Here is a 25,408-nt window from a genome sequence, read left to right as displayed (position 1 = left end):
GCAGGTAGAGGAAAGACACCATCCAAACCAACAGTGCTGTCACCAGGTAGGACACACAGGGTTAAAAAGTGCTTTCTGATTCATGAATTCAGGGATTATGACTTGTTATACTGTAGTATGGCTGACTATCTTCTAATTTATCTTTATTTTATTGTTGTCGCTGCTGTTTTGTATCCCATAGACAAGTATGTGTACTGTAGCCTGTAGGATGACTTTCTTCTAACCTTTACATGTTGGCAAAGAATGGGCATTGTGAAACAATTTACCATCATAAAGAATTCATTCATTGAAGTTTAGATACCTGTTAGGTCAGCTTTTGGGATGGGTTAGTTTTATGTCTGTGCATTAGTAGTATAATATTTTCTAGTTAAAGTAAATGTCAAAATCTGGTAGGAGATAACATTGTCCCAAAACACTTAGGAGCATTCACAAGTGGCAGATTCTGTTGCAGAAGTTTCTGGGACTGTCCCATTTACCTAAATGGGAATTACAGAAATCAATGTGTTTGCTGTCCACATGCCCTATATGAAAGAATGGCGCTGATTTCCTGGCTAACAAAACCCATACAGTGTCCAATATCATGTAATGTAACGTCTGCCTGGTACAGTATTTCAGGTGAAAAACTCTGTATCAGATAAAGAACACTCACATTTCAAGTTTGTGGGTCAGGATACCTCCATATTATGTTAAAAATGTCACATTTTTTTAATATTTCTCTGTGTATTCAGAAACAAACTCCATGGAGACATATTTTATGTGTCTTTCCAAGCAGTGCTATCTGAATTATATCAGAGCTATCTAAAACATAAGCTTTCATTTTCATATAACACTGGAATAAAACAATCTACAATGTTATGTTGGAAAATACTGAGAAGAGCGATATCCTGGCAGAGCTAGTGTGCTAGGCGTGGCACTGGCACTACAGCCATATTGTTAGTCTCAACAGTCAGGTGCAGCACGTACGTCCGTAGAATGATATCGGTAGAGACCTGTCATTACGAGTATTTTTATGAAGTAGACACCCCATTGGGATGTCAGCCATTGAATAATTGCTTATTACAGTTCCAAAACAGGTTACACTTACAACAGGTTACAAAATATCATCTACAAGGTTTTTTATATATGTAAATTCTTTTTTTTTTTAATGTATGAGCTTTGTGCAGTAATACTGTACTTGGTTAAACACTGTAACTGCTTGTAGAAAGATAGACATGGGTGTGCCATGTTAATGATTAATGGCACGTCCAGGGCACAGCACCTGACTACAGAAGGTTTTTATCGCCACATTCAGATCAAATGTATTTTCTCATGGCTTCTCTGTGAAAACCTCATGTGAAACCTTAGGATAAGTTCACCCAGAGTATTTTGGTCAGGATTTTGAGGTAGTATCCACCTCAAAATCCTGACCAAAAAGACGGCTCCCATTGAAATCAATGGGAGCCGCTCAGGTCTTATTTCCGGGAGCCGGTTTGTTCTGGCTCTCGGAAAAAGAAGAAAAGAATTGAGGTACTCATGCCTGAGGACACTCCCTCCTCCCGACTAGGCCCATTCATCGGGCTTAATCTGAAGCACAGTGCACGACTGGGTGGGGTGCCAGTGCAGTGCACTGGCTTTCAGTCGTGGCTACCCGATTTTTGGTCCGGAATCTGAGGCAGCCTCTGAATCAGGTTTTGGACCAAAAACCCCTGTATGAACTTACCCTTAATCGCAAATCATCTCTTTACTCTCTCTGGGATCTGTTTTTTTTAGATTCATACTATTTCACTGTGGTATTGCTATCAATGTTGCAAGGCATGGAACAGCAAAGTTAGAGAGCGTTTAAAAAATATCTTGATGATCACACGCAGCCTTTTTTTATGCAGTTTTTTGAGCCAAAGTCACCCATCCTTTTCTTTATATATCCTATTCCTATACTCTGAATTTAAAATTAATGTATTATTCTGCAGCATTTTCCACATTTCCAGCCTTTCCATGAGTAAAAACTTCTGAATTTTTCTGCTGAAGTCGATGAGAACCATGGGAAAAACCCACAGCAGTAATTGCATTTTTACGTAGGATGTGGATGGGACTTGTTTAAATCCCATCTACTACACTGCAACCGTAAATTGCCATTGGTTAGATACCGGTGAACTCGTGGTGGCTAATGCAGAGCAATTTTGCCCAGTATGCCCCTAGCCTAAAATGTATTCACATGTTGCAGATTACTTATAGAAAATGTTTAATTGATCTGAATTTGGTTATTTCAGCAGCGTGTGCATAAATGTCAGCAAGCCAATGTGCATTTGTTGGCGGCTGGCAGTTTTTTTTATGAAGACTAAAAAGTTGCCATTGTTGCAAGACATGTCCCAGTATAAACAGAGGATGTATTGCTACAATGCACAACATGTGTGAGGATGAGAGTTTGATAATCACTTGTTCCCTATACTGTTTATATTGGACAGTGCAATGCCCTTTAGAAAAGCACCAATCAATTTAGGTCATCAATCTGAGCTTGTTATCGGTCTGAAATCGGATGTGTAAATGGACCTTAAAGGGGTTGTCTGGGATAAAAAATAATCCCTACACTATTCAAAACACCCTCCCCTGTCTACTTTCTAAATAACAGTTATCAAATATGTATATTTACATGTAGGACTCACATGACCGCGCCAGGGACATTTGCTGGTTATCCAGTGATGATCCATTTCCCCGTTTCTGGAAACAGAACGTCACTACTACCCCTTCCCCTTCAAATCCACTCCATCATACTTGCCTATCTTCCTTCCAGGTTTGTTAATGCAGGATGGCTCCTCCTTCTTTTCTGACTGCTTGCGCACTCTATAGTCCTGGCGCTGCTCTGTGCTCTACAGCCGATAATCCACCTCTACCACACAGCTCCCATGCCTGCGCAGTACAAGTAGATTGTCGGCTGCAGAGCACAGAGCTGGAACAATAGCAGGCACTGGCAGAATTAGAAAAGAAGGATGGGCCATCCCACAAGAGGAAAATTGGAAGGAAAAGAGGAAAATATAATGCTGTCAGGGGTTGGGCTGAGTAGGTAGGAAAGGGATAGCTAGAGAAACAGGGAGGAGATGTATGGGAGGGAGGGAGAAAGGAGGGAGGGAGGCAGGTAGCTACTGTGGAAGTTACATAGCAGGAAGCTGAAACTGTAAACAAATGCAGAAGATTTCAATATCTCCCAGAGACACCCAGAAATCACTCAAATTTATCTCATGCCAGTTACAAGAGATTGTAAAAGAAAACAATGTATGTATCTTGAGGAAAATGAGCCTTTAACAAGACGTTCATGAAATGTCCACTCCTTCATATACACTTAGAACAAAGTATGTATATATTTTACCAGAAGCCATTTCCCTAAAGGCTTTATGACTTTTGCCCATCAATACTATTTGGCTCCATTTATAGAACTGCAAGACCCAGGGCTGGGGTTGGAGGGCATATGAGACAATTGCCCAGGGCCTCTGTTCCCAAAGGATCTCCTGATGACTCTGGTCAGGCCTGGCCACATCAATAACAAAAAAGGGCCTGGCGCCATGTGCCCTTTCCAATAGAAGTCTGCCCAGTGGATGTTATGTAAAAATAACAAAATTTTTGCTCACCTCCTTGGCCTCCAGCCTCCTCTTATAGCCATTTATGGCCTGTAACTGAGGTCAGGTGTCCCGGACATCATCACTGAGTCATAATATCAGCGTGGCCTACGCGACCACTGTGGTCCAACTATATTTAGATAGGAGATTATTACTGATACAGGGCACTATTTATAAACATGGACATATAAGGGAGCTATTAGTGATAAGGTTACACTATTATTTATAAGAAGGGACTATTATTTATAAGGTGGTGCTATAATAACTGATAACTGGGTGCAAAAATCCATTAGGCAGTACAAAGGTGATCATTTGAATTGTGTGTTGGAAAATGGGGGTTATTATTAGTGCTTAGGAGGTAGAAAGGAGGCGCTATTAAAGGGATTGACACTGGACGTGCTGCACTGCCTTCTTAGGGCTAGATCACACGGGGCGCGGTATGGCGTATTTTGGTCCTGATTCTGACGCGGGAAGCTGTGTCACAATAGGGCCAAAATGTGCCTGCCACGACTGTCGCGGCTTCCAACAGTTGCGGCTTCCCGCTCAGGAATAGGCCCAAATGAATGGGCCTAGTCCGGAGTATGCTGCCGTGAGATGGATGCCAGGGCTGAATCAGCCACGGAATCCGCCTGAAGAAAGAGCAGCTCGCTTCTTTTTTCCGTGAGCAGCAACATGCTGCTCACGGAAAAAAGTTAGCCATCGGTCTACATAGACCTCTATTGTGAGGGGGCAGATTATGATGTGGATTCAGCGCCAAAATCCGCCCCGTCTTGCCCCCTGTGAATGAGCCCTTAATTTAGTGGATATGATGGTATCGTTGGTATATCAGTATTTGGGGGCTGCTTTGTATTTTTCCCCAGGGCCACACTTTGTCTAAAACTGACCCTGACAAGACCCAACCAGGATATTCTGTGTTTTGCCAAATAGGTCAACAAACTGAGATAACAGGTTTCTGTGCCCAGTGCTTGTTCTGTGGGCAGGGTATTGACTTACACCCACTTGTTGAACACTTTCATTCTTTCTGAAGAATTAAGATGCAAACGTTCTCTCACACTGTACTTGTTAAAGTCAGTCAGTCTGTAAAGAAAATAATTATAATAGCTGAGTATTAAAATTTTTAACGCGAAGCCTTAAATTATGTTGTCTTACCCACAGATACAGACCTCTTCAAGTTGTTGTATGTCTTATGTGGTTATCTAGATTTTTGACACTGTATGCTTTGAGCCTTTGGCATTTTTCATTTTTTACATCCATATGTTTTTTATATATATGAATTCTTTACGCAGTATTTATCCTTGGGATGAAACCTGTTGCTTCTTTTGGATAAAATGGCCCATTCACTAATAGAAAAACAAAAGTAAAATCTAGAGGTTAAGATCTGAGCTGACCCCTAACATTCTGTGTATCCAAGCCCCCGCTGTCTGAGAATCTGTATACAAAAGCTTGGCGGGCAGCTGCTGTAAACTGCAAGTACCTTGTTAGTGGGGCTACGCTGTAATGTTCTTTGTGGATACATAGTTATGTAGTAAACGCAGTCTCTACAATATAGTCTGTCAATTAAAAATAATTAGGATTGGAGGCCATAACAGAATCACATTCATCAGTTGTTTAATATTGGGAATGGATAAAAGTAATTCACTTTTTATATAAAATATTACTAAAATGTTGTCATTTAGTTTACCATGTCATTATAGCAGAATTTATAGATTAACAAAACAATCCAAAAAAGAATCTGCTTCAAAATAGGTGCCAAATTTTGGACATGATTATATTCACGTCAGTTTATTTTAGTTCAGTTATTACATTATTTGCAAGCCTCTGTCTGTAGTTTCATTCGGACCGAACACAACCGAACCGGAACTCCTCTGAACTTAGTGGAGGCCCAGGGTAGGTGGGCAAACTTAAAAAAATTGTGTTACTCACCTCTCCCAGGCTCTGCTGCTGATCTTTGTCATCTTCTAGGCTCCTGAACAACATCCAGGACTGTTGACGCGACCGCAAACATGCACCGTCAAAATCGCGGCGCAAACGTCCCGTAAACACGGCGCATTGCACGCCTATTTACTCCGTGTGAATAGGCCCTTAGTGTTCAGGTATTATGTCATTTGACACTCGGGCTTATAATGTGTTTCCTGGCACTTATTAATTGAGCTGACCTATCCAGTTTGGTGAGTGTTGCAACCTTTGCAGTACTTGCCAAGCACAGGCCATAAATTTATGCAGCGATTGTGGATGGTATTGCAACTCAGCCCATTCAATTTAATTGCTGTAAGGCCAAGTGATTAAGGAATGTGATGTTACAAGGCCTCTGAATCAGAAGTGGTGCTCAGAGAGTTTCACAGTTACTTCATAAAGCTGTTTCATGGGGGTCCCAGGTGTTGGACTCCCATGGATATACAATTGATGACCTATCCTAGGAATAAGCCATCAATTAAAAAGTCCCAGAAAACTCCTTTAGGCTAAGACCCCACGGGAAAGAACCATGGCGTGAACGCTCTGCGGTTCTTTACGCAGCGCTTTCAACAGAAAGTTCACTGAGTTTTCCTCCGCGGACTTTCTGTTACAATTATGTCTATGGGAAAGCCGCCGACGTTTCCATAGATATAATTGACATGCTGCAATTTGCAAAGCCGCAGCGGCTTTGCAAATTGCAGTGTGTCCGCGCTGCGATTTCTTCCGCAAAGTATGGGATGGGATTCGCATGAATACCATCTACTTTGCCTGCACTGTACAACGCCACGATTTTTCCCGCAGCATCTCCGCTGCAGGCAAATCGCAGCGTTTATGTCCCTTTGGTCCCCGGCCTTAGGCTGGGTCCCCAACTTGCGGAAATGCCACAGCAAAAACCGTGGTATTTTATAGTACCTGAAAAGTGGATGGGATTCTGGCTAATTCCATCCACACATTGCAGAAAAAAATCCACAGTGGAAATGTTGCAACTTCAAAAACTGTTGCAATAAACTTTCTCCCTTAAAAATCCAAGTTTTTCATACTGCTTAATGGTGGAAGCCTATCATCATGTGGGATCTATGGCTACCACAGTTGCCCTGCACCGACTGTGTCCTGGGTTTGAATCTATCCAGGGACAGTGTCTGTTGCATGGGTTTCATCCAGGTACTCTGATTTCCTAAAACACTCCAAAAAATAATTCTGATAGGGAATTTAGATTATGAGCCCTTCTGAAGACAGCGAGTAATGGAAATGTCTGTAAAGAATGGCGGAATATACTGGTGCTATATAAGAAAGAGAAATAGAATAATAATGAGAGATGGACTAATAATGCACAGCAGTAAAAGCCCAAGAGTTAAGAAGTAGATTAAAGCCTGTACAGTAACATCGCAGGGAATATTATTTTATAATGATTACATATAATACAGTAAAACAAATCTATAGCACGGCAGTGTTCTCCATACAGTGTTATTAGTATAATGCTGTTACATGTTTTAAATGTCCCACCACATTGTGGAATCTCCTCATTGCATTATACTCTGTGAGAGCTGAGAGGCAGGCCAGATTTATAGTGGGCTGTAAAGAGTAAAGGCAGTTCTGCTCTCACTGCGTCTTGCTGTAATCTCTTCTGTTCTGTTGAGTACTTTCTATTCATATCACGTCCACCCCCACAGCCACTGCTCTCTTCTCTCTCATCTCTCACGTACTCTCCATCTCTTGTCCTTGGTATCTCCGCAGATCGACTGGATCCCTTCTTCCTTCACTTTTCTAGAGCTCCAAGATTGCAAAAATGGCCAGCACCTTCTCAAGAGCCCTGTTTTCCAGGAAATCAGCTGGACTTCTGGCAATGGCTGGTGCTGGGTCACTAGCCGCTGGGTACCTCATCAGCAGAGAAGTACTCAGTGCTGATACCGAAAAATCAAGGAGACTCTACCCACCAAGGTAACGCAAGTTGGGTTTTTTTTGCGTAGTATTTTAAATTGTGTATGTATAATATACATATATGTATGCATATATATATATATATATATATATATATATATATATATATGAAAAAAATTGTAAAGTCACAACAAAAAATTAGCAAGACGTTATCAATTTCATATGTCAATACATTTACCATGATTTTTTAATAACATAGGTTCAGATGAATATAAATGGTACAATCTGTTTAATTAGCTGTCACTATGCTAGCCCCCCACTGAACGCTCTAACACATCAGGATGGAGGGGGATGGGGGCTTTATTGATACACATTGGGGGAAGGGGATCGTAAGAGCTAAAGAATTCATTAACAACATCTAACTTGAAAATCCAAGCACCTGAAAATCTGAATCCCACCAAAACTGTTAGCATATGCATCATCATCATTATAACATATCCTTATAATATCAGGCCTCGAGCATCTTCTGCACAGGTTTATAACCAAGCACATACATTCATCTTCATCATGTTATATGCTGTCTCAATGTATTATATTGTTGCAATTATTGAATATCTGTGTTCACCATTAATACATTCCTTTAGACACAGGTGATCTGACATAATGTAGTATTGCTATGTACTGTATTAGATTAATAGGCGTAGCTATAGGGGATTGGTAATTTCATTAGGTGCAGCCGAGTACCTAGCCTGGTACCTCTGCAGATAAGAGCTATCCATCTCTTGTGCTTTGCACCATGCTGCAGCTCAGGGACAAGGCAAAGGAAATCAATACTATTTTCTCAATAACTAGTTCTAAAATGTGTCCTATGTTTTCCTAATAGATACTACAGGTAAATTCTGCCCTTCTTCGGCAAGCCATATTACAGAGCATTTGCACAATTTCCATTTTTAATGCAGAGAACTATGGTCCATGTTATTTCTTACCAGTTTGCAGGGTGCTTAGGGTTTTGCACATACATTTTTACACTCGAATCACATATATACTACATATTTGTTAATCAGTATATTAAAATAGACTTGCTCACTATACTATGCTTCTATATCATTGTAATATATTGTTGTACAATAAGCTGCTTGAAATGGTCATTGTGACCGTAGCTGTATTCATACACTGTAAAGCTGTAAGCATGCAGAGCTTAATAAGCTGAGCCAGCAAGCTTCTTATGGAGTTCACCACCTTAGCCTATTTTCTGCCACATGGTGAAGTCTTGAGGCCCCCCTAGGAGAACACACATATGTTTCATTAACTTGTGAGCAGCAGAAGGCGGCAGCCAGTGTTTGGAATAGACTTGCCCATTACTCTAGATTGATGTCTGGTAAGAAGATAAACAAATATGAAAGCTAAGACAAGGAGTGCATTATTACATACGATAAACTGTATCCATAGATACAAAATATTCCTTTTATTCTTTGCTGGCCTTACACATAAGACATCTGATTCTTAATAAACATTTGTGCATGGGTCAGCCAACTTTGTATGTTTATTGCCGTAGGAAAGGGGGCATGGGCTCTGTGATTGTTTATCTCATACTTGCCAACTCTTCTGAAACATCCATGAAGTTCCCACAAAAAGAGGTATTTTCCAAGTGTCCCAGAAGAGTGGACAAATGTCCAGGGCCTGGCGGAGCATCGCCTACACACTCCAGGCTCCCTGTCATATTATATGTGACATGGGCACTTGCTGTGCCAGTCACCTCACTATAATGGGGTGTGATCAGCGCATTTTGTGTCCATGTCATGAAGAAGGATCAGGACATGCAAAAAATGGGTGTACTAATGCCCCCAAAGGAGGTGGGGCTTTATCAAAAGGGGTCATGGTCACTATGACATCTGTACTGCATGCTTTGCAATCCAGGTCTCCTGGGGACTAACATCTAAAAGTTGTCTTATCACCAAGGTAAAAGAGGATCGGCATGCTATAATCCATTATCCCTAGTCCTTGTTACAGTGGGGATGCCCCAATACACATTTAGATTACTATTTGATCCGACAATCATTTATCCATTGGGTAAGGCTAAATTGTCAGAAATGTCACAAATTACTTGTCTCCAATGCAAAATCTACAATTAGCTACACTAATTACGTGAAATCTTTAACCCTGACCTCCTCTTACGTGGCAGCCCTGGTGTCAGTGTACAGGACGTCTTTATAAAACTGAATAGCATAACTGCTTTTGGAAACCTCCGTCAGAGAAGGAAGAAAAATATTTATTGTGAAAAATCCAAAACTTCCAAGAATCTCATGCTTTTTTGCTGTGCTTGATATAACACACTGGCCAAAAACAATGTAAGGCCTCCACAGACATAGGCAAGGCTGGAATTCCTAGAAAATATGACCCTAGGCCAAAAAAGCAAAGTAGCTTCTTCCAAGCCACTTGGAATATTTGTTTTGGAATTTCAAGTGAATTGTCATGGGCAGTGGATCCTGGACCCACTGTTCTACCAAACTGGTTTGTCTCAGGGAATTATCCCAGCAGACTCCTCGGTCTTCATCTTTGAGGGATGTCCTCCAGGCCTCTACCTCCTGAGGTGGTCCCAGTTTGTTAGCAGCTGACCAGGCAGACAAATCTGCAGTGCAGAGCACCACAGAATCAGAATACTATATATAAAACCAAAGAGTAAAACAAGACAAACAGGTGAACAGACTAAGCAGAAGCAGGGTCAAATGCAAGAAACGTACAGGAATCAGGATATATTACACAAAGCCTGGAGGCTAAAGGTATACAGAATAGATATTGCAGAAAGTATGGGGGCCAGACAGGTATACAGGAATATTGCAGAAAGCCCAGGAACTAGACAAGTATACAATAATCCTGCAGAAAGAACAGGGGCCAAGAAGGTATACAGGAATATTGCAGGAAATCCAGGACTATTTCTGAGCACCAGGTGTGCATACAGAACTACCAAATATGACATACAGACAACAGAATGCATGCATGGATAATAACACCCATTGCTCAGCCAGAGGGGGGCGAAACACAAGGACTTAAATAGATACAAACACACAAGAGGAAGGTTAGCAGGTGCAAACAAAATAATTAAAGACACCAGAGCAGGAACAGAATACAGGTAGCAAATAAGTTACTGTAGGTCTGCTAAGAAAGGTAGTATGCCAGCTAACACAGTATATGATATACAGTCTTAGAACACCAATATAATACTACCATATACAATCCACATAATACCACCATATAGTACCCAAATAGTACTCAGTGGTCCCCATTTAAAGCATTTTTAGCAAATATTATTGTTTTTATAATGTAGTTATACAATTGTTTACTTGTAGTGGATAAAAGTCAGCTCATGGTCATGTGATGGACACAATGTTGTACAATGGTCTCAGCACTGTAATAAGATTGTTTGATAACGACCTGTGTGCCCATCACATGACCATGAACTGATTTTTATCCACAAAAAGTAAATCAAGAATGACATCAAGCAAACATATAGAAAACACTAAGGAATTAAATATAAAGTATATTAGAAAATTGTACAAACTATGCTCCTCAATAATAAACTGGACTGGGCGGTCACATGGATGTGCTGTACAGAAAGGGTCACAGACTCTACTGCTCAGGAGGCTGAGGGCCTTTGGAGTCCAGGGGGCACTTCTTAGGGCCTTTTTCAACTCTATGATAGCGTAAGCCATCTTCTTCGGAGTGGCCTCCTGGGGGAATAGCATACCAGCCAGGGACAGAAATAGACTTGACAGGCTGGTTAGAAGGGCCAGCTCCGTCCTGGAGAGCCCCCTGAACCCAGAACAGGTGGTGGGTAACAGAAGGATACTGTCCTTGGTGAGCTCCATGCTGGACAATAACTCCTATCCCATGTATGAGACCGTGATAGCACTGGGCAGTACTATCAGTGAACGACTGCTTTACCCCAAGTGTGAGAAGGCGCTATTGGAGATTCTTCCTCCCAACCACGGTCAGGCTGTATAATCTACATCAGACTAAGCGAAGATCACTCCGCACAGAGAACTAAATGATCCTGAAGTCTTTCTTTTCTTCTTAGTTGCTGTCACTCCTAGTATCATTTCCTATCTGCTATTCTGAGCTTGTATGTGTTTTCTCTTTAATTACATTACTTTATTATCCTGTATCTGTATTATCCATGCTGCTGTAACACCCTGAATTTCCCCGTGGTGGGACTATTAAAGGATTATCTTATAACTTGTGCTGAAATTAGACAACCCTTTCTACAAACGTCTTAGGCGACTGACCTATTTTCTGCTATTTAAAATTGGCCATGAACTTATCACTACATGTCTTCCTATTAACATGCATATTCAGCTCAGTTACGTGTGTGTGTTATATCAGAATTAGCGTTATTCTTCAGCTCTCGTGCCCCTTACTTAGACTGGGGCAAACAAAATATTTCAGATGAGGGTCCAGGTCCCAGGAAGAGAAGATTGCTGACTTGTTCCATTCAAATGAGTGTTATTCAAAGATACAAATAAAACCTGTATGGTTTACTGTAGATTGACAGCAAGAGGGCAATGTATATGAGCAACCCAGACATATGGAGCAATTGCGGAATGATTGAGCTGGATGATTTCGATTAGAACTCTCTGAATAAGAGGTTAATCACCTGATTCTCCATCCCCCATCCGCAATGGCTCCTCCTTAGTGCGACTCGGTTTTTGCTGTGTGATGGGAGGTGTATATTTCCTGCTGATCAATATTTACCACTTATAGTGACAATAAAATCTCGGTATCATTCCCTTTGTATCCTGCTATTGATCAGAGCTGTGCATTAGAGCCTGACTGCTTACACAATATCAAAAGGCAAAAGGTGATGACGAGCGTTAATGAAAATTGAGCCGCTCTATCATTTAATATGGGGTTAAAGATGAAGACATTTTTGTAGTCCTATACGATTGTAACTGTTCCTAACCTGCCTCCCTTTACTGCAGGAATTAGGTCATTGTGCACATGGTACTAATAAACAGATTAGGAATGGAAGATCGTATTCCTCTATAATACAATATTCTGGCCCTTTGTCTAGACCAGATCCTTGTTTTCAGAGTCTTGAGATCTTTTATGTGATTTATGTTTATGGCATTAGGCTATCTGGGTTATTGAAGGAAATGCATTGGCCATATACAGATGATGAGGTATATCTGCCTCATTAAAATGAATATCCATGAATATCAAAAAACCTATCGAAGCTTCAGCACTTGCTTATGCCAAGTGGTTATGCAGAAATCACTTTGAGGCTAAGGCTTCACATACCAAAATGGAGCAAAAACACATTGCATTTTTCACTGCGTTTTTGCTGTGCTTTTCATTGCATCTGAGACTTTCTTTTTTTTTTTTTTTAAATGCATGAGTTTTCAAAAACACAGCTTTTCTGCAGCTCTTTTTCTTCCGCAATATGTGCATAAGATTCATGAAATCTCATTAACTTTACTGGTACTGTAAAATGCTGAATTTTTTTTCCCCTCAGCAGCCAAAAATGCTCTCTTTCCGTAATGAGGGGCCTTCACCTGAGAGGAGCAGAACCTATTAAGGGGAATTCACACAGAGTAAAGTGGTGCTGATTTTGCCACAATGTCTTGCGGCAGAATCAGCGCTGATAAAAAGACTCCCATTGAGTTCAATGGGTTCTGTCTTCCATGTGGAACACATTGAAATCAATGGGAGGCTTTTTAACAAATTGATTTCAATGTATTCCGCGCGGAAGACAGAACTCATTGAACTCAATGGGAGTCTTTTTATCAGCGCCGAGTTATCGTGGCAGAATCAGTGCCACTTTATTGTGTGTGAATGCACCCTTAGCCTACATTCAGACGACCGAGGTGCAAAACAGCCGTGACAAAGTCCATTTTTTATGGCCACCTTGCACTCGACAATCATCCATTTTCACAGATCCACCATGCATTTGATTGTATGATCCATGAAAAAGTTCAAATTTAGAACATAACCAATTATTTGACGGGCCGTGACAATGGATCATCATAATAACGGTCATGTGAATAGTCCCCAATTACTGACTTTTACTAACATCACACAGCCATTAATCTCGGTTGTGTGAATGTAGCTTTAAACTACCAACATACAGTACTTGTGTCACTTGTGCACTGGAGTCCTACTGTATATACCAGATTTTGTTTCTGAAATTTGTGCCTCACTAGAAGTGTCATAAGTAAGGCTATATTCAAATATCTGCATTTCATGGACTTATGCCTTCCACTTTTTTTTTTTCTAAATGTATAGCCATATAGGGCTCGCAATGTACTTTTTTTTATTCCCTATCAGTATGTCTTTGTAGAATGGGAGGAAACCCAGGGAGAACATACAAGCTCCTTGCAGATGTTGTTCCTGGCAGGATTCAAACCAGGACTCCAGCACTGCAAGGCTGCAGTGCTAACCACTGAGCCACCGTGTTTCCCCCATGCCTTCTACTTTTTTAGTGGGAAACAAATCTGTCCATTCATTTCAATGCTTTCATTCAAACATCTGTTTTTCTTCAGAATGTGGGTCCATAAAAAAAGCAGGATCAGGTTAATTTTTTCTCCCACTAATGTAGATATATCAAATGAATGAAAGTCTTTGGATCCATGAGAAAGAAACGGATAACCTCCATGTGTCATCTGTTTATCACAGACCTAGAGACACTGCAAAGTACATGTGCTCCATGTGAGAGAAACATACACAAAAAGGTAAAAGATTTGGTGCATGACAAAGTGTCAGAAATAAAGCAAACAACTTAAAGGGAACTACACCAAACAACATTACTTGTCTTTCACAAAGCAATCACATTATATGGATTCTAAAAAATCTTATTCATAAATTCAGTCTCTTTCACCGGAAGAGAATTATTACTGAAGGTGACAGATATTGTGATATCATATCATAAAAGTGGTGAAGTGGAACAATATGTTGTAATGTCCAGCATAATGTTATCTATAGGGTAAACGCTACTATTGTATTAGTTCTTAGTTTGCGTTTTGTCTTTATTCTTTAGTGCCGAGTACCCAGACCTTCGGAAACACAATAACTGTATGGCAAGTAACCTGACTCCTGCCATCTACGCTAAGCTCTGTAACAAGACTACTCCTAATGGCTACACCATTGACCAATGTATCCAGACTGGTGTAGATAACCCTGGACATCCCTTCATTAAAACTGTGGGGATGGTGGCAGGAGATGAAGAATGCTATGAGGTAAGAGAGCAAGGGGAAGGCAGCCAACATGTCATCTACAAGGATGCGCAATGCATGCAAGCAAAGCAAGTCAGATATCTATCTTATGGTTTGGTATGGCAGGCTTGTTCTTTCACGTGGGCAGTTTTGATGCAGTTTTTGAAGGCAATACAAAGACCCAACAGTGGATCATAAAGTGCATAGGCAGGATTAAAGTTTTTTTCAACCTACTACTAGCTTTGGCTTCAAAAACTGCATGAAAACTGTATGTGTAAAAGCCTTCTAAGGGCTAGTTCACACGGGGGCAATGAGGCAGATTTTGACAGCGGATTTCGCCTCAAAATCTGCCTCCTTACAATGGTGGTCTATGGAGACTGCTAGCTTTTTCGTTTTTCTGCTAGCAGTTTTTTGCTGCTAGCAGAAAAAAAAGCGGCAAGACCTTTCTTCAGGCGGATTCCGCCTGAGGAAAGCAATAGAAGTGAATGGGAGGAGAAAACCGAGTAGCGTTTTTTTTTTTTTTTTTTTGCAAAAAAACATGACCGAAAACGCCTAGCGTTTCTTTTTACAGTCCATTCACCTTAGGGGAGGGGAAAACCGCCTGGCGTTTTCTGAAGCAGTTTTTACCAAAAACTGCTACAGAAAACGCTACAAAAAACGTCTCAAGGTCAAAGGTTTTTTTCTGGACCAAAATAAGCCAGGCAGTTTTTACGTGTGAACTAGCCCTAAGGCTGTGGAAACCGAATGAACCGCAGCAAGTTAGCCACTACAAACGCAGCAGTAGCTAATTTGTGCATTAGGCTGAAGCTCCATGTTGAGAAAACTCAGTGTTTTAGGCAGAACCCCACAGGAAAGAAACGGCGCAGGAAAAATCACAGCATATTAGAGTAAGGGCAAAGTGGATGGGATTCTAGCGAATCACATGTCCACTTTGCGGTAAAAACTGTGGTGCGGACACGTCACAATTACAAAACTGGCATGGTTTTGGAAATTGCAGCATGTCAATTATATCTACGAAAACTCCAGCAGTTTCCCTATAGGTTTAATTGTAAAACTCTGCAAACTTTCTGTCTAAAGTGCTGCGGGAAAACTGCGTTGCATTGCCACTGCAGTATGTCCCACAGCACTTTTTTGCTTCAGGACGTCCCATGGGGCGTGAATGTGATTCTGACTAAATCCATCCACAAATGGACGAGATTAGGCAGAAAATCCACAATGCACTTCAGCTGCATTTTCTTTCCTCAGCAATTTTTCTTGCCGCGTTTCACTGCATGGGTCCTTAGCCTTATACAATGTGTGTGTGAATCCACAGCCTAGACCTGTGAACACATGCATATACACATGTATTACACTGTTTGTGTGCATGTATCCTAAATACTTTCTTGATATTTCCTGTTACTTTTAAATCCACTCCTACCATTAGCTGAAAACCTGCACCAAAAACTGCAGGTATGATTCCAGTATTAGTAAGATTCTGCCCAAGGCGACAATTTTCATGTCTTGAGAATTATCCATGGCAACATCCAGGCCCTCTTGCCTCTTAAAGGACAGGTAAAATAATATAATTAGTCTTTCCTCTGACTGTCTTGAGCCTTGATAACTCAATATACTGTAGAAGTCTAGTTAATTATCACGGTGGAGAAGTCATGAATGTACTGTACTTGTCCACTGACATATACAGCACATTTCATCAATTCAATGTGGTTAATGGAAAATAAAACCTGCTAAGTCGTTATTATCTAAAAGCTTTTATGATCTACATCTAGGAACAGAAATTTAATAACAAATGTAACTTTTGGACATATGATTTAATGTTTTTGTGTGTTAAATCCTGAATTACATTTAAAATAAATAGCAGACACTAGTACCGGTAATTCTCAAATATTTAGAAGGAATACTATTACTCATTAAAGAGACTTTGTTTGCAGGCCAACTTTCGGGGTGTGAAATCTCAAAGGCCATACATGCTCTGCTAACATTTCTGGGGAAGGAATATGCAAATAATTTCTCCTTGATGGCCAAAAAAAAATTTCCTTTAGTGCCACCTTTTGGAAGATGGCTCCCTATAGACCAATGCCTGTCTTTTTTTTTTTTTTTTTTTTTTTAAATCTGGATAAGAATTGGGATAAAGCCAAACCAGAATATTTTCTCCAATGGAAACCCCTCCTGTCCCATGGGGGTGGACACAGTTTTCATATTCAACAGAAACAAGGGAGCCAGCTCATGAATTTTGTTTATTTATTCCATACCTTCCAACATTCAAAGCATAAGAAGAGAGAAAGAGCAAATTTAACTCCACCAACTTCTACGTTGACTCTGCCCATTGCCATCCATTTCTTTTTGTGCCCCTACACAGTATAAAGACCCTACAGTCACTCTAACATGATATGACATTATAATTTTTGCCTCCAGCTGCCCCTACTGTATAATACCCCTGTCCCGATGGACCCACAATTTAATATTCACCCTCCAGTTGCTCCCAGTTTCATGTCCCCCTATATCTGCCCCCACAGTTCCATGTTCCCTTCCAGTTGCCCCTACAGGATAATGCACTTCTCCAGTTTCCCCCACAGTTTAATGTGTCCCGCCAGCTGCCCCCACAATATTATATCCCTATCCTGGTAACAACCAAAGATATAAAAAAACACTAATACTCTCCTCTCCTCGCTCCCCTGCTGCTTTCTAAAGTTTCTGCTCCCAGGGGCTTTAGTGATGTCTTCACATTGCGTCTACAGCTCCTGGAGAATAAAAATGCTAATAAAACTTCGTCTTTAGATTTGCTATAAAATAGGAACCCATAGTCTGTAAGACTATCCTAAAATCCATTTTTTTTTGTTTCAGGTATTTGCAGATATTTTTGATCCTGTTATAAAGGAGCGACACAACGGATATGATCCAAGAACCATGAAACATCCCACAGACTTGGATGCCAGCAAGGTATTGCATGTGACATATTGGCACAGTGGATTCATCCATCATGATATGTGAATCTACAAACGTGCATATTTGTAGGGATTTTCCAGTTTGGTGAAAGTTTTTACTATATATGTGTTTTTATTCTTGGCAGATTAAAGCCGGCCATTTTGATGAACGTTATGTACTGTCTTCTCGGGTTCGGACTGGAAGAAGTATTAGAGGTCTCAGCCTGCCCCCTGCATGTACCAGAGCAGAGAGGAGGGAAGTAGAGCGAGTGGCAGCCGATGCCCTCAGTGGTCTTACTGGAGACCTGACTGGACGTTACTACAGACTGAATGACATGACCGAAAAAGAACAGCAACAGTTAATCGATGTAAGAGGATACATTTCTGGGCTATATCTTTATATATAGAGCCTCTTTCATTGGGAGAACTAAGTCTACACTAGACATACCAATATACAAATACCTACCATTTTTCTTTAAATGGAAATGGCAGAAACTAAATGGTATATACAGTACAGAAAGAGAGGTACAATGAAAGGCACCATTATTGACATTTAATGACTATACAATAGACAGAAACACACAACGTATAAAGCCAGGGTCACACCTGCGCCCGGTCTCCGTTTGGGGATTCCGTTCCCCATTTCACTTTAAAATTGCAGAGAGAAAAGTCCAGCGAGCCTGACTTTTCTCTCTACATTTTTATGGGCGGAAATCTAGTGGAAACTGGCGGACCCTATTATAGTCTATGGGGTCTGCGGGTTTCCACGGGGAACCGTTTTTTTAAGCGGATTAGGTTTCCATTTGTTTGGTCCCCTAGAGGACCCCATGAACAGAAACCCAAACGGAGGTGTGAACCTAGCGTAAAGCTGGTCATACAGTAAAGACTGAACAACTTCTCAGAAGAAAATGGTCTAACATGTCCATCTCTGAGGCATGTAAGGCTCATGTTTTTAATGAGGTTTTTACTATGTTTGAACACCATGTGCACGAGTCCTGAGATGAAAACTGTGTTAGGCTAAACAAACATTCCCACTGGACATCTGTTGTTCTCATCCTAAGGATGACATATTCATAGAAACTGAGTCTATTATCCATCCACCGCTATTGATCTTAATATTGCAATAGAAAGGGAAGACCACAACTAGATCAGAACGCAGCCATAAAAATGACAGCCCAGATTCTCCTTTTTACAGTATATAAAAGACCTGAGGAGGTTCTGCCTCTGACAGTCAAATCTGACAGCATCATAACGATGGACATCATAATGGGATTATACTTGGATTTGTCCAAAATGCAGATGTGGACAGAACCTTATAAAATGGGTCATGTAAAATTTTGTCATTTTCCCTCAAAGCTGACAAAATCTGATATAAAATTTGTCTGAAATCTGTAGCGTGTGTAACGTGAATGTTGTTGCATATTTGCATAGTAATATGAGAAATCCATAGCAAATCTAAATCCATATAGGAGGAGGTTGTGAAACCCCCATTTACATCCTTTACACTGCACCTTTTGGGGAACATTTTCAGAGCAGAATATGCCAACTTGGCCTAATACTTTAAATAATCCTTTTGCACAAGCAAATAAACTACATATGGATATGATTTCCCTCTTCTTACATTAGCTGATATCGATCGACAGACCAGTAACATCCCAGCACCTAAAATGCCATAAATTTGCTAATATGAAAAAATGTTTCCTCCTGCTGATAAGAAATTTTTCATCTTTAGGTTGGGGCCCTATGTTGCGAATGCACAGCATTTTGGTCATGGCAGAGATGCTGCGGCAAAAAACTCTGCATATTACAGTACCTGAAAAGTGTATGGGATTGTGGCTAATTCCATCCACACATTGCAGAATAAAATTTGCAGCGGAAATGTTGCGATTTCAAAAATTGTTGCATTTTTGTAAATTGCAGGATGTCAATTATACCTATGGAAATGCCGGCATTTTCCATAAAGGTATAATGGAGGTAGAAAATCCTCAGAGGAAAATTCTGCCTACTTTCCGTGCAAATGCTGCGGAAAAAAACGTAATGCGTTTCCGCCATGGTCTTTTCTGCAAGGTTTTTCGCCTGCGACCTGCTACGTGGGGCCTTAGCCTTGTGGTGTTTTTACAAGCTGACATACAGTCCTATGAAAAAGTTTGGGCACCCCTATTAATCTTAATCATTTTTAGTTCTAAATATTTTGGTGTTTGCAACAGCCATTTCAGTTTGATATATCTAATAACTGATGGACACAGTAATATTTCAGGATTGAAATGAGGTTTATTGTACTAACAGAAAATGCGCAATATGCATTAAACCAAAATTTGACCGGTGCAAAAATATGGGCACCTCAACAGAAAAGTGACATTAATATTTAGTACATCCTCCTTTTGCAAAGATAACAGCCTCTAGTCACTTCCTGTAGCTTTTAATCAGTTCCTGGATCCTGGATGAAGGTATTTTGGACCATTTCTTTCTACAAAACAATTCAAGTTCAGTTAAGTTTGATGGTCGCCGAACATGGACAGCCCGCTCTCAAATGATCTGAAAACAAAGATTGTTCAACATAGTTGTTCAGGGGAAGGATACAAAACGTTGTCTCAGAGATTTAACCTGTCAGTTTCCACTGTGAGGAACATAGTAAGGAAATGGAAGACCACAGGGACAGTTCTTGTTAAGCCCAGAAGTGGCAGGCCAAGAAAAATATCAGAAAGGCAGAGAAGAAGAATGGTGAGAACAGTCAAGGACAATCCACAGACCACCTCCAAAGAGCTGCAGCATCATCTTGCTGCAGATGGTGTCACTGTGCATCGGTCAACTATACAGCGCACTTTGCACAAATAGAAGCTGTATTGGAGAGTGATGAGAAAGAAGCCGTTTCTGCACGTACGCCACAAATAGAGTTGCCTGAGGTATGAAAAAGCACATTTGGACAAGGCAGCTTCATTTTGGAAACAAAAATTGAGTTGTTTGGTTATAAAAAAAGGCGTTATGCATGACGTCCAAAAAGAAACAGCATTCCAAGAAAAACACATGCTACCCACTGTAAAATTTGGTGGAGGTTCCATCATGCTTTGGGGCTGTGTGGCCAATGCCGGCATCGGGAATCTTGTTAAAGTTGAGGGTCGCATGAATTCCACTCAGTATCAGCAGATTCTTGAGAATAATGTTCAAGAATCAGTGACGAAGTTGAAGTTACGCCGGGGATGGATATTTCAGCAAGACAATGATCCAAAACACCGCTCCAAATCCTCAGGCATTCATGCAGAGGAACAATTACAATGTTCTGGAATGGCCATCCCAGTCCCCAGACCTGAATATCATTGAACATCTGGGGGATGATTTGAAGCGGGCTGTCCATGCTCGGCGACCATCTAACTTAACTGAACTTGAATTGTTTGTCCAAAATACCTTTATCCAGGATCCAGGAACTGATTAAAAGCTACAGGAAGCGACTAGAGGCTGTTATCTTTGCAAAAGGAGGATCTACTAAATATTAATGTCACTTTTCTGTTGAGGTGCCCATACTTTTGCACCGGTCAAATTTTGGTTTAATGCATATTGCACATTTTCTGTTAGTACAATAAACCTCATTTCAATCCTGAAATATTACTGTGTCCATCAGTTATTAGATATATCAAACTGAAATGGCTGTTGCAAATACCAAAATATTTAGAACTAAAAATGATTAAGATTAATAGGGGTGCCCAAACTTTTTCATAGGACTGTATAACTTTGAACCTCTCCCTTGACACAATGCAGCTTTGTTTCTTCATGGCAGAGTAATGGACCTCTTTTCATTCTCTAGGATCACTTCCTCTTCGACAAGCCTGTATCACCACTACTGACAGCTTCAGGAATGGCACGTGACTGGCCTGACGCACGTGGAATCTGGTGAGATGTTGCTGTAATACACAAATATTGTATGAGAGCCTCATATATTTATAACAGATGCTCTTTTGTTTTCAGTGTCTCCAAGAGAATTCCTTCCAGCTCCATAATAGAGATATACTGTGCCCTTATTGTGCTGGTATAAGCTGCAGTGTTTCATCCAGCCCCTTTAATTCACAATTGTATGTGTTCTTCTAAAGGATAGTAGCTATGATTTTAAAGCCATCTGGGCCAAACGACACCTTTATGATATATTAACATACAGCTGACTTATTGCAGAAAGGACATAACCAATAACCTTGGGACCCTATAGAAAAAGGTGCAATTGGGCTCCGGAACATGCATAGCTTGTGACTCTTTTGGTACACAGTGATTTCACAGCGCAGGTATAATGCACATAGTGATGGCATACTATGGGGATAATGCATACATTCATGTTACAAAAGTGGGATAAGGCTAGGTTCACACCTGTGCCTGATCTCCGCTCGGGGATTCCATTCCCCATTCCGCTTTATAATTGCAATAAATTTATTTATATGTAATTATTCTCATATACTGCTTGCATTCATGAAATGTACAACAATTTCTATCTGTTTCAACAGGCACAACAATGAGAAGACCTTCCTTATTTGGATAAATGAAGAGGATCACACCAGGGTCATCTCTATGGAGAAAGGAGGGAATATGAAAAGGGTCTTTGAGCGTTTCTGCAGGGGTCTTAAAGAGGTAAGGGAGAATAAGAGTGAATTGTAAAATTGTAAGAGTATCTGCCATTACTTGTTCCCAAAATATAAGGAAATGGTTCCTTTGTAGGTTGAGAGATTAATTCAGGAGAAAGGCTGGGAATTTATGTGGAATGAAAGATTGGGATATATCCTGACTTGTCCGTCTAACCTGGGCACTGGTCTGCGTGCTGGAGTACACATTAAACTACCTCTACTGAGCAAGGTAAGTTGGTATCACAGTTTGTGATGAGTCTTACCCTCCTAACCGTCCTTATTCAGTGGGACACTCCCAGATTTCAGATGCTTTCCTGGGAGTTAGGAGGTATGTCCTAAATTATACTGTTTGGGGATCACAAGTGAGTCCGTATATTGTGTGAGGACTGCAAGGCAGACATTATACTGTTTGGGGCCATGATTCTGTGTCAGGATCATGAAGGAGGCATTTTACTGCATGTTGATACAAGGAGGACATTATACTGTTTGGGGACCACAAACTGCATTTTACTGTGTGGGGGTACAAAGGGACATGGTTTGAAATAGTGGGGCCAAAGGGTGCATGGGTGAGGTTGCAAGTACACAGTCCAGTCACATTAATGTGACCATCTGTCAAAATAACCACCTTTGGCAGAGCGGACCGCTGCGAGACGTGCAGGAAGAGAGGGGATGTTGTGATGATGTTCACTGGGATGTTGAGCCATGCCAACTCCAGTGCTGTGGCCAGCTGTGCTAGGTTACACGTTTGAGCATCCATGGCGCGAACAACCCGATCGAGGTGGTCCCACAGATTCTCAATTGGGTTCAAGTCCGGGGAATTTGCTGGCCAAGGGAGTACGGTAAACCCATCTTGGTGCTACCCGAACCACGCACGTACACTGTGAGCTTTATGAAACGTCGAATTGTCCTGCTGGTAGATGCCATCATCCTGAGGAAAAACATTTCGCATGTAGGGGTGAACATGGTCCGCAAGGATAGATGCATACTTGTGTTGATCCATCGTACCTTCCACAATGATGAGTGCACCCAGATGGCTGATGACACGAGCCATCTGCGATTGGTTATTTAACATTGACGTCATAAGTAGGCAGTGGTCACATTACTATGACTGGACTGTGTATTTTAATAGTAAGGTGGTCACACATTCATTCTTGACTAAGACTAAACTTAATACCTATGAACACCAAATGCGTTTTATATATTTAATGTGCATACTGGGCAACCACTGATAAGCTGTTTGTACATCTTTAGGATGCACGCTTCTCTAAGATCCTAGAAAATCTCCGTTTACAAAAAAGAGGTACAGGAGGAGTGGACACAGCAGCTGTTGGCAGCACATTCGACATCTCTAACCTTGACCGTTTGGGAAAATCTGAGGTATAGTATTTAGTGTTTGACATGATCATAATGAAAATACATTAGTAAGAAAGTGTCATGTCCATCGTATAATGAAGAATTCTGCTACTACATAATGTGTAGAATGAGCATTACCACAAACCGCCTGAAACATAAGGCCTCACAGCACTTTACTCGGCACATATTTGCAGTGTCACCTTCAGGTCAGCATAAGCCTTGTTCAGAAAGCTGATTTGTGAGCCAAAAGTATCTCCAACCTTCTTACTGTTTGAAGCCATTATCTAATCCTTGTGTAATCCCTGCAGGTGGAATTGGTACAGCTGGTCATTGATGGAGTGAACTATCTTATTGACTGTGAGAAGAGACTAGAGAAAGGACAAGACATCCGTATTCCTTCACCTGTGGCTCAGTTCAGACATTAATCCAAAGCACTCTCATGTACAGCAAGCAATGTGGTCTACAGTATCTGTATGCACCATTAATAAATAATGCATTAGTACATGGTACGTTGTGCATTAATACATTGTGATCCCACATGCTGCTGCGGCGGAACATGCAGGCTACATGTACAGCAGCTCTATCATGTTGTGAATGTTGATGCTTATGAACAGCATATTATCACCAGCTAAATAAAGCTCATTGCTGTCCTATCAAACCTGGTTTTCTTATGTGTACTCGGTCGTGTGCAGCTAGCCTAGGTGTCTGACTATTAATGACTGGCCAAATGGTGATCTCAAAACCAAAATTTTTATTAGGCTAAGCCCCCAACAGGACGTCCTACAGCAATAAAGCGCTGCAAAAAAATAACGTGGCAGCAAGGCATCACAGCTCTTCCCGCAGCGCTTTAGACAGAAAGTTTGCAGTTTTCCTCCACGGGCTTTCTGTTTCAATTATACCTATGGGGAAAATGCGTTTTTGTAGGTATAATTGACATGCTGCAATTTCCAAAACCGTGCCATTTTTGGAAATCACAGCATGTCAGCACCGTGGTTTTTACTGCAAAGTGGGCATGGGATTGGCTAGAATCCTATCCATTTTGTCGTTACTGTAAAACGCGGCAATTTTTCCTGCGGCGTTTCCACCGCAGGCAAATCGCAGTGTTTCCGTCCCGTAGGGCCCCGGCCATAGGCTCACACATCGCTCCCTTACTCTTCAATAGGAGGTCAGCTGAGATGTGTATTGTGAGTAATGTACCCCTTACAATTATAAAGTATATTAAAATTCATCTTTAGCATACAGACATGTGTTGCATTTATGCCATATAAAAGACATTCCAGACAATGTTGGAATGGCCAACCAGAGTATCAAAGGATCCCTCTATGGACCCAGATTCTACCACAGTAATGGCTCAGCAGAAGACTCCTAAAGAACTCCTAGGGTACTGTGGTCTGTTTCCTAGCAGTTGCTGGAGGATGGGCTCCAGAATCATTTTATCAGTCCAACACTGATTTCAGATCTTATCTATTAAGACCAACATCTTGCAAATTGTCCCTGGAAATTACTTTAACAATCTATAGAATTCTGTAGATTAGTTTTAGGTTCTTAATGAACTTGTGTGAATACCCCTAGTATGATCAATTCTCTACCAATAATGTAACTTACTTATGCACTACATTTCTAGTTTTTACAAACCACCTTCTTGCTTTATTCATCATATGGATAACCGTGTGCTGTCACTGTCTGTCTTTCTGTGAGAACCTCAGTCCTAGATCCTCCTGGTTTCCCAAAGCAGTTGTGTCCACAAATAAAACAGTAATGTATGTATACAATTCAGTCCCACTTAAGTTCACAGTTGAATTAATTTCTTGAAACAGGCCATTATATACTTGGTGAATGTGTAATTGAAGGAAAGTGACCTCTTTGACCCAGAAAGGACATGCTGTCTGTGCCAGAGCCAGAATAATAAG

General features: G+C 40.9%; 1 protein-coding gene across 1 annotated transcript; it reads left to right on the top strand.

Annotated features, from left to right (window-relative positions):
* On the top strand, window positions 1–24,156 carry CKMT1A (creatine kinase, mitochondrial 1A). The gene is made up of 10 exons (XM_075273404.1): window positions 1–46; window positions 7,275–7,478; window positions 14,449–14,647; window positions 17,465–17,560; window positions 17,691–17,912; window positions 21,344–21,429; window positions 22,029–22,152; window positions 22,240–22,374; window positions 23,397–23,522; window positions 23,807–24,156. Exons 2-10 carry the CDS (start codon window positions 7,327–7,329, stop codon window positions 23,921–23,923), a joined length of 1,257 nt encoding a protein of 418 aa, XP_075129505.1. The 5' UTR covers window positions 1–46; window positions 7,275–7,326; the 3' UTR covers window positions 23,924–24,156.
* The last annotated feature ends 1,252 nt before the right edge of the window (window positions 24,157–25,408 follow it).

Source organism: Leptodactylus fuscus, chromosome 5 (genome assembly GCF_031893055.1).
Source record: "Leptodactylus fuscus isolate aLepFus1 chromosome 5, aLepFus1.hap2, whole genome shotgun sequence".
Taxonomy (NCBI): domain Eukaryota; kingdom Metazoa; phylum Chordata; class Amphibia; order Anura; family Leptodactylidae; genus Leptodactylus; species Leptodactylus fuscus.
Note: the sequence above shows the minus strand (reverse complement) of the source record. Positions and strands in the feature narration are given on the sequence as shown.

Excerpts from the sequence above, each read along its gene's own strand:
- CKMT1A (XM_075273404.1), top strand. The coding sequence starts at position 7,327 with ATGGCCAGCACCTTCTCAAGAGCCCTGTTTTCCAGGAAATCAGCTGGA. Across the intron at positions 14,648-17,464 it reads GAGATGAAGAATGCTATGAG|GTATTTGCAGATATTTTTGA; the intron begins GTAAGAGAGCAA and ends TTTTTGTTTCAG. Across the intron at positions 22,375-23,396 it reads AACTACCTCTACTGAGCAAG|GATGCACGCTTCTCTAAGAT; the intron begins GTAAGTTGGTAT and ends GTACATCTTTAG.